At 71.2% G+C, this 10527-nt stretch overlaps 1 protein-coding gene across 1 annotated transcript; it reads right to left on the bottom strand.

The window, feature by feature from the left end:
- Nucleotides 1-551: 551 nt before the first annotated feature.
- NAGK (N-acetylglucosamine kinase) lies at nucleotides 552-3685 on the bottom strand. Its single transcript, XM_076337548.1, has 10 exons — nucleotides 3650-3685; nucleotides 2957-3041; nucleotides 2581-2679; nucleotides 2325-2466; nucleotides 2112-2222; nucleotides 1920-2032; nucleotides 1558-1645; nucleotides 1137-1234; nucleotides 961-1039; nucleotides 552-870 (listed from the first exon to the last, which is right to left on the bottom strand). Exons 1-10 carry the CDS (start codon nucleotides 3676-3678, stop codon nucleotides 683-685), a joined length of 1032 nt encoding a protein of 343 aa, XP_076193663.1. The 5' UTR covers nucleotides 3679-3685; the 3' UTR covers nucleotides 552-682.
- Between the last annotated feature and the right edge of the window lie 6842 nt (nucleotides 3686-10527).

The raw sequence follows: 10527 nt of genomic DNA, 5'->3' as shown, positions 1-10527 counted from the left end.
TTCTTCCCTTTTAACTGAAGACCAGCCCCAGGAAAGCTGCTTGAACTCAACGGGGGCAGGACCAGCCCCAGCCTTCCCCTTTCGCCAGGGCCGCTGCTCGCTGTTAGCGCCCAGCAGCATCGTGTCCTTCCCCCTCCTCCCCATCGCCGTGGTCCCCGGAGCCGCTGGCAGGAGGTACCCGCACCCCGCTGACTTGGTGCGCGCCCTGGGTACTCAAGGCATCCTCCTTCCTCCTCCTCTTCTTTCTCCTCCCCAGCAGCTCTCCCCTCCTGTTCTGCGTGGGTCCAGCTGCCACGAGCGCCAGACCCCATCCCTGCCCTTGCCGGCAGGCTCAGCCTCCAGGCAGGCCTGGGCAGCACCCACGGCCACGGCCGCTGCAGCCCGCTCTCCCCGGGCACCGAAACGGGAACCTTCGAGCTCCATTTTAGTTCATTTTCCAGCAGCCCCACCACGGCTGCGCCGGGGCCGGTTCCTCTCCCCGTGGCCGCCGAGCCATGCTCCCGGCCCCACGCTGCCCCGCTGCCCCCGCGCCGGCTCCCGGCCCGTTTCCCTTCGGGTGGTGAAACCTTTTTATTGCAAAATTACAAAACCGATTGTCCCGACCGCCGCCGCCGCGTGCGGAGGGTCCCTCCGTCCCGGGGGGCCGTGGGGCAGGAGGTGGGGGGAGCAGGGGGGGACACGGCTAGAAGACGTGGGTGTAGAAGACGTCCACGTTGCCGGCGTAGTCCAAGGGCAGAGCCTGGCCGATGCTCCTGGCGCCCAAGCGGGCCCCCCCCAGCGCCGAGGAACGCTTCAGCTTCAGGAGGCTGAACCGGGAGAAGACGTGGCCGGGGGCCTCCTCCCGCGCCTGTGCCAGCACGTGGATGAACCCTGGAGGGGGACACACAGGGTCGGGGTTACGGGGGAACCGCAGCACACCCCCCCCCCCCCCCCCCAGCAGCCCCCATCCCTCCAACTCACCCGCCCGCATCCTCTCCCAGCTGTTCCAGACAGAGCCCACGCAGACGATGGGCAGCCCCAGCTCCCCCAGGAACAGGCTCTGGGGGGGGGGGGGGAGGGGGGCAGTGGGTGAGAGCCGGCACTGGGACCCCCCCCCCACCCCGTGCACCCCCTTCCCCATCCCCAGCAACTCTCACCCTGTCGATTTTAGGCAGCACGGCGACGACGTGGCGAGCCAGGACCTCGCCAGCCTTGTTGAAGACATGGCAGCAGAGCAGGTCCCCAGCCTGGGCGCCTGGGGGGGGGGGGGGGAGTGGGACGGCGACCCGGGACCCCTCCTGCACCCGCTGGGGCTCGCAAGCCGGGCTGGGCTGTGTGTGGGGAGCGGCACGTACCCACCCCCCCCCCCGACGAGGGCGGAGGGTGCTCAGGGCAAAGGGTGCGCCGGGGGCAGAGATCGGGTCCGGGGAGCCGTCCCGGGGAGGGACGGCAAAGGGTGACAGTCCCCAGGCGGGGACCGAGGGTGGCAGGGAGGGGCTGCCCCAATCACCCCAGGGACGGGCTGCCCCCGCGTACGGCCCCTTCCCCCTGCGCCCCCCGGGGAAGGGGCTTCCCTACCCTCCGCCAGCTTCTGGCAAAATCCCGCAAACTTGGACTTCTCGAAGGTGCGGTAGAGATGCGTCAGGAGACCCATCCTGTCGGAGATCTGCAGCGCCGGGAGGAGGGGGGGAAACCCACCGGTGAGCCCCGCGTCCCGGCTGCCAGCACAGGGGACACACAAACACCCCCCCCCCCAACCCGTGGGACCCCGCCATCCAGCCCGGAGCCCCTGGGACCCCACCATCCCGGCGTGCAGCCCGGAGCGTCCCCCAGACCCCACCATCCCAGTTCGCATCCCAGAGCCGCCCCCGGACCCTGGCACAGAGCCCAGAGACACACACCCCCCCCCCCCCCCCCCCCGGGACCCCCCCGGCAGCAACCTGGAAGTAGTCGAACATGGCCTGCTTGATGTAGCCGACGTCGTGGGGCGGCACCTCCAGGTTGTCCATGCAGTCGAACACCATCTTCACGGCCTGATGCGCGATCCAGTACGCTGCGGAGGGAGCACGGAGCCGGCTGAGACCCCACCACCCCCCCGCTGTCCCCCACCACCCCCTGCCCACCGGCCTCACCTGAGCCTTCGTCGCCCATCATGTGTCCCCAGCCGCCGCAGCCCGCCTCCGACCCGTCGGGGTTGATGAGTTTGCAGTTGGAGCCGGTACCCGAGATCAGGACGATGCCGCCTGCGGGGTCAGAGCCGGCGGAGGGGTGATGCGCGGTCACCTCCCCCCCGCGCCGGGACGTCCCCCTCGCTGTCACCCCGGGGGGCGAGCTGTCCCCCCTACCGTGGTCGGTGGCGGTGGCCATGGCCCCGACGGCATCGCTGGTGATGTGGTAACTCTGGCTCAGGCGGGGAAAGCGCCGGCGCAGCTCCTCCGTCAGCTTGCCGATGGCGTCCTTCTGGTCACCCCCGCTCAGGGACAGGCCCTGTCCCGCACCAGAGGGTCCCCGTCACCCCCGGGGCGGGGACACGGAGCCGCAGCATCCTTTGGGGAGGATGCTGGTCCCAGGGGAGCTCGGCGGGGTGGGGGGGGGGCTCACCAGCGAGCGGAGGGGGACGTGGGGGTCAACCCCGGCTTTGCTCTTGGCCTCGCTGACCATCTGCTCGATCCTCTCCAGGCACTTCTCAGAGCCGATGAGCTGAGAGCCGAGGGAGGGCGGGGGGGGGGGGGGGTGATGCACTGAAGCCCCCCCCCCCCCAACCCCGGGCTCCATCCCCGGGGGTCCCGCGTGGCCGAAAGCTTCGCCGCCCCCCATGAGCTGCCGGCAACGCCCCGGCACCTTCTCCGGTGGCTTCATCCCACCCAAGCGTCCTGGGAGCTCGGGGACAACTAGGGCCAGCCCCGCCCTGTCCCCCCCCCCGTGTCCCGTCCCCCCCTCCCCGGGCTGGGTAGGGGGGGGCGTCCCCCCAGCTCACCCAGTGGTTCGTGGAGGGTCCCTCCGTCTCGGCCAGGATCCGGCCATCTCCGGAGACCAGCACCACCCTGGAGTGGGTGCCCCCGCTGCGGAGAGAGCGGAGGGGACGCTGCCAGCACTACCCCGTGCCCCCCCCCCGCCCCCACCCCCATCCCCAGTGGGGGGGGGGGGCGGACACACCCTCGCTCAGCCCCACCACCCCGGCTCTGCATCTCCCCGGGGACCCCCTGCAGCCCCTAAACCAGCCCTTGGGGGGGGCTGGCGGGGACCGGGACCAGGATAGGGGTCCCTGGGGGGGGGGGGGGGGGTGGGACCAGGATGGGGGGCCTTGGGGAAAGGGGGGGGCTGCTGACCCCCCCCATCCTGTCCCGCTGACATCGGTCCCTGGCCCCACCCTGCACCGGGCAGGAGGAGTCGGGGGGGGGGGCGGGAGCCGGTCGGGGGGGGGGCCGGCCGGCCCCCCCCCCGACCGGCTCCCGCCCCCCCCCCCGACTCCTCCTGCCCCCCCCTCTCCCAGGCTGGGGGTACCCGGACGGGGCAGGAGGGGTCGGGGAGGGGGGGGCCCGGCTGCAGCCCCGCCCCGGGCTGGGGGTAACCGGTGTGTGTGTGTGTGTGTGTGTGTGTGTCAGGGTGCGGGGGGGGGGTGCAGAGCCCCGTGGGGACCCCCCCCCCCACTCGCGGCGCGACCCCTCACCCCTCCACGCCGCCGAAGAGCGACGCCATCGCCGCCGGGACACGCCCCGCCCCGCTCCTCGCCCCGCCCCCCATGGCTCCGCCCCGCTCCGCCTCGCCCCGCCTCCCCGGGTCCTTGCCCCGCCCCTCCGCCCGCCCCGGGTCCCTGTGCCGCCGTTCCCCCCCCCCCCCCCCCCCCCCCCGCCCCGCCGTAGCCCCGGGGAGCCCCGTGGGATGGGGACGGGGGGCGAGGGCTCGTTCCCCGGGGGCCGCGGGGGTCATGCACGTGCAGGGATGACGCGGGCCGCAGCCCGGCGTACCCACCCGGGACACAGCCCCACGCGTGCACGCAGCCCCCTGCCCAGGCACCCCCCGGGATCTTGGATCCGAGCGAAAGGGGGGGTCCCACGGGGACCAGCCCCAGGGCGGGGTCCGGGGGGGTCCCCCCCCCCCCCCCCCCACTCCAGCAGCCCCCCCCAGTCATCGCCCCCGGGTCCCGGCGGTGGGGTGGGAGCCGGAGGACGTGTCTGTGGGCCAGGAGCCACCACGGCACCGGGGTCCTCCTCTGTCCCCAAAGCCACATCCCCCTGTGGGGGGACAGGGGCAGGGGCTGGGGTCCCCCTCCCCGTGAGTGGACACCCCTTCCCCTCGTTAGAGCGTGGCTAACGAGCGCGGGAGCGGCTGTCAGCTCCTATCGGCCGCGGCCCGGCCGAGTGGCAGACGGGGGCGCGGGCGCAGCTGAGCCCCTCCTTGGGCGCCGCGGCCCCTTCTGCGGGTGACAGCGGGTGACAGCCGCTGTGCCCCGCCGCCGCCCCCGGGCCGGGGGCTGAGATGGGGGGACGATGGACGGGAGAGGGTGGGGGAGATGGTGGGTGGATGGAGGGGATGGAGGGAGGGAGGGAGGGAGGGAGGGAGGGATGGATGGATGGATGGATGGATGGATGGATGGAGAAGACAGGCAGATGGATGGAGAGGATGGATGGATGGATGGATGGAAGGAAGGAAGGAAGGAAGGAAGGAAGGAAGGAAGGAGAAGATGGAGGGGCAGATGGAGAAGACAGAGGGACAGATGGATGGTCAGATGGGTGGAAGGATGGATGGAGAAGATGGAAGGGCAGATGGGTGGAGATGATGATGTGGCTGGAGAGGATGGAGAGCTAGATGGCTGAGCAGATGGATGGATGGATGGAGCAGATGGAGGGGCAGGTGGATGAAGAAGATGGATGGATGGATGGATGGATAAGATGGAGGGGCAGATGGAGAAGACAGGTGCAGATGGATGAAGAGGATGAAGAGGATGGATGGATGGATAAGATAGAAGGGCAGAGGGGTGGGGTGGATGGAGTGGATGGAGAGGTGGATGGCTGAGCAGATGGATGGATGGATGGGCATATCAGAATGGAAAGAGGAGGTGGGGGAAGATGGGGCAGGCAGGAGGAGGTGTAGGAGGGAGTGCAACAAGATGGGAATGACGGGACAGTGACTGGGTGGAGGGGAGAGGTGGCCCAGTGCGGGCAGGGGGCTGGTTCCAGCCTGGCGGGACAGACCAGGCCATCCCATCCCATCCCATCCCATCCCATCCCACCCCATCCCATCCCATCCCATCCCATCCCATCCCATCCCACTTGTGGCCCAGCGACGTTGCTGCTGCCGGGGGTTCCCTGGTCCCAGGGTGCCGGGACAGGGACACGAGCGGAGCAGCCAGCCCGGAACCGGGGTCAGCTCCCCCGCAGCCTGCCGGCTCCAGCCCTTCCCGGGCTCCCCTGCACCACGGGGCACAGGGTGAGACATGCGGAGACCTGGGGCTGGGGGGTGCCCCCTGACCCTAGGGTGCTGCGGAGGGTCCCGGTGGGATGGGGACCGTGGCCACCCCGTTCTGCATGGCCCGGGGGACGAAGATGTTCGGGGGCGTCCGCATCCTTCCCAAGCATTTTGCAGGGTGGGGAGCCCTGGGGGCCCACGGCTGGGACCCCCCCAAGGCCAACGCCGGGTGCAGAGAGCACCAAGGGCACAGGGGAGCCCCCCAAAAAGTCCCCAGCTGCCCCGAAGATGGGGTGGAGAGGAGCGGCAGGGGAAGGGTTAAGCTGCAGAGTGTGTGTGTGTGTGTGTGTGTGTGTGTGTGTGTGTGCAGCCCCCCAGCCCACCGCCCTCGTGCCCTCATTAAGTCTTGGTGGCACCAGGCTGTCTGGGGACAGCAGGGACTGGGGACGGGGGACAGGGGACGGGACCCGCTGCCTTTGTCTCAACTTGTGGCAAAGTTTGAGCGGAGCCAGCGGCAGCTGCCGAGGGGCCGGGAGCTGCGGGTGAGTCTGTGGGGCCGTGGCGGGTGTCCCACGAGGCCCGTGGGATGGGACAGCCATGTCCCCGCGTGGGCTGGATGCCACCCTCGGTGCCAGGGAGACGGCGGGGTGATGCCGGGAGCACCCCGACTGCATCCCGCCACCCCACTCAGGGACGGGGACTGGAGGGCAGCGGTCCCCAAGACCTCCCAACTCCGTCCCCACCCCAGTGGTGGCGGCTCCCCCCCATCTCGGATCTGACCAGAGCAAGAGGTGGCACCAGCCGGACCAAAGCCCGAGCGGGTGGGAGGCACATGGGCCCCGCGCTGGCTCGGGGTAAGACACGGCAATTTGGGGTTTGCGGGCAAACAGGCAGCAAATCCCCCTGGTGCCTCCACCGCGCCCCTCCGCAGACCCCCCAGAAATGGGGTGGGGGAGCCAGGAATGCTGCAGGGGACACCCTGATCCCGCTGGACCCCGGGGCAGCTCCAGCCCTGAAGCCGCCGTGGGTCCCGGACGGGCGTGGGGCGGGCGAGCGAGGGCACCGGGGCGGAGAGAGGACATCGGCGCGCGGGGACGTGGGCTGAGCCCCGCTTCGTTAGCTCGGGCTCAGACCCGCGTCGTTAGCTCGCCCGAGCCCCACTTCGTCAGCTTGAGCATCCCGTGGGTGCCAGGGTCGCCCGCTGCTATGCAGGACCTGGCTCGGGAGGCAGAGGAGGGAGAGGAGGGAGGAAGGCCCTGCCGTGGCGGCCAAGAGTGGTTTTATTCTGCTCTGCCGCCCTCGGCGCCGGCGTGGAAGCACCGATCTTAGAGGGGCTGAGTTATATTTCGGGGGTCCGGATCCGTCCCGCCGCCCGTGGGTTGGGAAATGGGCCGCGGCAGTGGGCGGGCTGGGTGCGGTGCTGAGCTGGGGGCCGGAGCTGGCACCGGGTCCATCCAGGGGACACGCTGCGTGGAGGAAGACGCTGGTGAGATGCGAAATGGGGCTTGGGGCGGCTGCGGGACGGGGTCGGCAGTCGGCGGTTGCCCAGCTCCGGGGGGGCTGCAGAGGGGCTAGACGCTGCCCCGCGGCCGGGCAGCCCTTGGGGCCGTATTCGGGGTGACCTGGGAGCGCTCACCCTGACTCCTCGAAGCCGTCCCCGTCCTGGCACGGCGGTGCCAGGGCTGCGGTGCCTCCTGGTCTGGTCCGGCTCAGCACAGGGCCACCTCTGTCCCACCGGCACCGGGAGCAGCGGGACGAGGCACCGGCCAGGAGAGCTCTGGGAGAGCAGAACCGCGGACACGCAGATGAAGCGGGCCCCGTCCGTCTGTCCTTCCTCGCGCCCGGCCGCCTTCCTCCGGCTCCGTAACCCCTCTCTGTTCCCAGCGATTGCGTCTGTGCAGTAGGTACTGTATCTGTCCCGCTGCCCGTTCCCATAGCGTCCACCCATCCATCCACCCATCCATCCATCCACCCACCCATCCACCCATCCACCCACCCATCCACCCACCCACCCATCCACCCATCCATCCATCCATCCACCCATCCACCCACCCCTCCCTCCCTCCCTCCACCCCGCCGTATTTCCAGCCCCCCGTGCCTGCCCAGGGGACGGGCTCAGCGCGGGGTGTTGCGACCGGCCAGACCACGGCTGCGCCCGCCCCGGGGGTTCCCCTGGACCCGTCCCCTTTGGAAGGAGCTTGTGTCGGTTGGAAGAACCATCCAAAACTGGCCCCGGGCCGGCGGGACGAGGCGTTGGGGGTGCAGGGGTGGTTTGTCCCCAGTGCCTGGGGGGGGACACACAGCGTGACGGCCACCCCGGGGAGCCAGTCCCCGGCACGGCCCAGCACCGCTGGCCGGTGCGGTGGCATTTGTGCTCACGCTGTCCCAGCCACCTTCCACCCGGACATCTGCAGAGGGGATGTGGAGGTGAACTCTGGAAGGGCACGGGGAGGTGGTGGGGGGCACGGGGAGGTGGCATGGGGGGGCATGGGGAGGCAGTGTCGGGGTCCGAGCTCGGGCAGCCGCTGCGGGGCTGCAGTGCTGGGGACGCCCGGGTGGTCCCACCGGCGGCCAGGGTGGCTTCCGTGCCGGGGGGCTGCCGCGCATTTTGGGGAGCCGCAGCGGCTTCGAGGGCCGTGGCCGAGCGTGGTGCCGGTCCCCATAGACCTTTCCACTGGGGAATGTCACCCACGTCCATCACCCACAGACCCCATCCCGCCTGCCCCCACTGCCCTGTGCGCCGCGCTCCTGTCTCCTCCGGTCAGCAGGGGACAGGGACAGGGATGGGGACAGGGATAGGGACAGGGACAGGGGCGGATCCTGGCTCCCGCCGGGCGGGGGGAGATGCCCTTCAACGACCCGATGCTGAGCGGGTGCCCGTCACCATCAGGCCGGACCTTCGACCCCTCTCCTACACCAAACCACCCTCCCACCCTCCAAGTTTTGCCGACTCAGCATTTCCCAGCCCTGGCCCCACCCCACCCCCCCCAGCTCAGCCCCGGCGCGGGGGTCCTGGTGCTGGGGGGGGTTTGGGGCCGCGGAGCCGCTTCGCAAGAGGCACAGCATTATCGGGGGCAGAGGGCGGCTGAGCTGCCGGGCGCCGCTCGTTAAAGCTGATCTGTGCATCTCTAATTGATATTATTGCAGGGTGGGGCTGGGGGGGGGGGGGGGGGCAGGATCCCCCAGGACAGGGGCACCCCGAGGCCACCCTGGCTCAGGGGCGTCTTTGGTGCACCGTTTACCGCCCCGTGCCTCAGTTTCCCCACCTATAGGAAGGCGCGTGGGCGCGCACACGCGTGCGTGAGCGTGCCCGCGGCCGTGCCCGCGCGCGTGGGAAGGCAGGCGCTCCCACCCCCGGGGCCGCACGTGGCTGCCTAACGTGCACGGCCCTGGCCTGCGCCGCAGCCCCAAGGGTGGGTGCTGGCTGCAGGGTGCTGGGGTGACCCCGTCCCCCCCCCGTGTCACCCCGTGTGTCCCCGTGTCCCCCGTGCGGCGGGAGGGCAGTTGGCACCCGGCGTGGCCGCATTAGCCGGCGGCAGGGGCGCACGCCTGAACTAGTTAGCTCCCGCGCCGGCAGCCGGCGGGGCCGGGCTCTGAAAATGAGTTAATAAACTCCGAAGGAGGTTTTTTTCCGGCTCACAGGAGGGATTTAGAGCCGGGCTGGCAGCGCCGGGCTGGTGTCACGGAGCTGCCCGCCGCCTCCCCGGGCCCAGCGCTGCTGGCTGAGCTGCCGTGGCGGTGACACTCGGGAGTCCCACGGTGCCGTCAGGGGGGACGGGCCCCTCGCACCCGTGGGTGTCCGTGGGGCCATGCTCACGCTGCGGTGCAGCCGTGGGGCCGTGCTGGGCGTCTCCCGGCACTTCCCGGTGCTCCCCGGGAGCCAGGGCTGAGCCCGGAGCCGGCGGAGGGGCCGAGGTCTTGGGGTGCCACACTGGGGTGCAGGGGGGTGTCCCCTAAAAAAGCCCCTTCTCACCCCGACGGGTGCAGAGCCGGGATGAGGCAGGCAGGAGGGTGCCCACCCTGTATTAGACACCCAAGAATCCCCCCCTCCATGGCAGGGGACCCCCGGCGTCTGGCACGGGGGAGGATTTGGGGGTCAGTCCAGGAGACCAGAGCCCACAGGCGATGCCGGCTCTGCCACCCCCCCACCCCACCCCCACCTTTGTGTCCCCACGTCCCTCCGGGCGCAGGGAACCCGGTGACGGCTTCGGGTGGCATCAGGGGCCGCTAAGCCCCATGCGGGCGCCTGGGCCGGCTGCTAAGCGGGATCAGGGGCTCAGGCGGCTCCCGGCCCTGCTAATCCCCGGCTGACATAGCCCGAGCCCCCGGCCCCCGCCCCGGACCACCGCCGCCCTGGCACCCAGGGGCCGGAGTTGCCCACAGGGGATTCGGGGTCGTCGGTGGGCCCCTGGTCCTCCCGCAGCCCCCCGTGGCCGTGGGAAGAAAGCCCAGGTTGTCCCCTTGTCCCCTTGCCACCCCCCTAGACCCCATGGGGTGGAGCAGGGCAGGAGCCCCGCTGCCCCCCACTGCCCCCCGCTGCCTGCCCAGCCCCTGCCTGCCCGGCTCACGGGGGTGCCGTGGGGTGCGGAGGGGGCGGGGGGATGCGGCGGGGATGCGGTGGGGATGCGGCGGGGTGCTGCGTCGGCACCCTGCCGCCTGGGTGGTGGTGAGCTGGGTGGGTGCTGGGGTAGCGGGTGGGGGCTGTTCTGCCAGGGGTCGCTGGTGTCACGGGGGTGCTGGTGGGTCGGATGGGTGCTGGTGTGTGGCTGTGCCGTGTGGGTGCTGGTGTGCAGCGGGGTGCTGGGCTGGTGCAGCGGGGCACCACGTGGAAGCAGCGGGGGGGTTTGTGGGTGCAGCGGGGCACCACGGGGGTGCTGATGTGCCATGGGGGCGCAGCGGGGTGCTGGGCTGGTGCAGCGGGGCACTGTGTGTGTACAATGCGATGCTGCGTGTGCAGTGGGATACCGCGCGTGTGCAACGGGATGCGGTGCGGGTGTGCCCTGGGGGTGCAGCGCTGCAGGCTGCGGGGCCACATTCCCCCCAGGGCACTGGGGTCCCCCCACCCGCTGCGCAAGGTGTTCGCGGGTGCTGGGCGCTGGGGGCTGAGCCGCGGGGTGCGTGCAGGATGAGCCCCAGCAC

This window comes from Aptenodytes patagonicus, chromosome 4 (assembly GCF_965638725.1).
Source record: "Aptenodytes patagonicus chromosome 4, bAptPat1.pri.cur, whole genome shotgun sequence".
In the NCBI taxonomy this organism is placed as follows: domain Eukaryota; kingdom Metazoa; phylum Chordata; class Aves; order Sphenisciformes; family Spheniscidae; genus Aptenodytes; species Aptenodytes patagonicus.
This window is presented reverse-complemented; position numbering and strand designations above follow the sequence as displayed.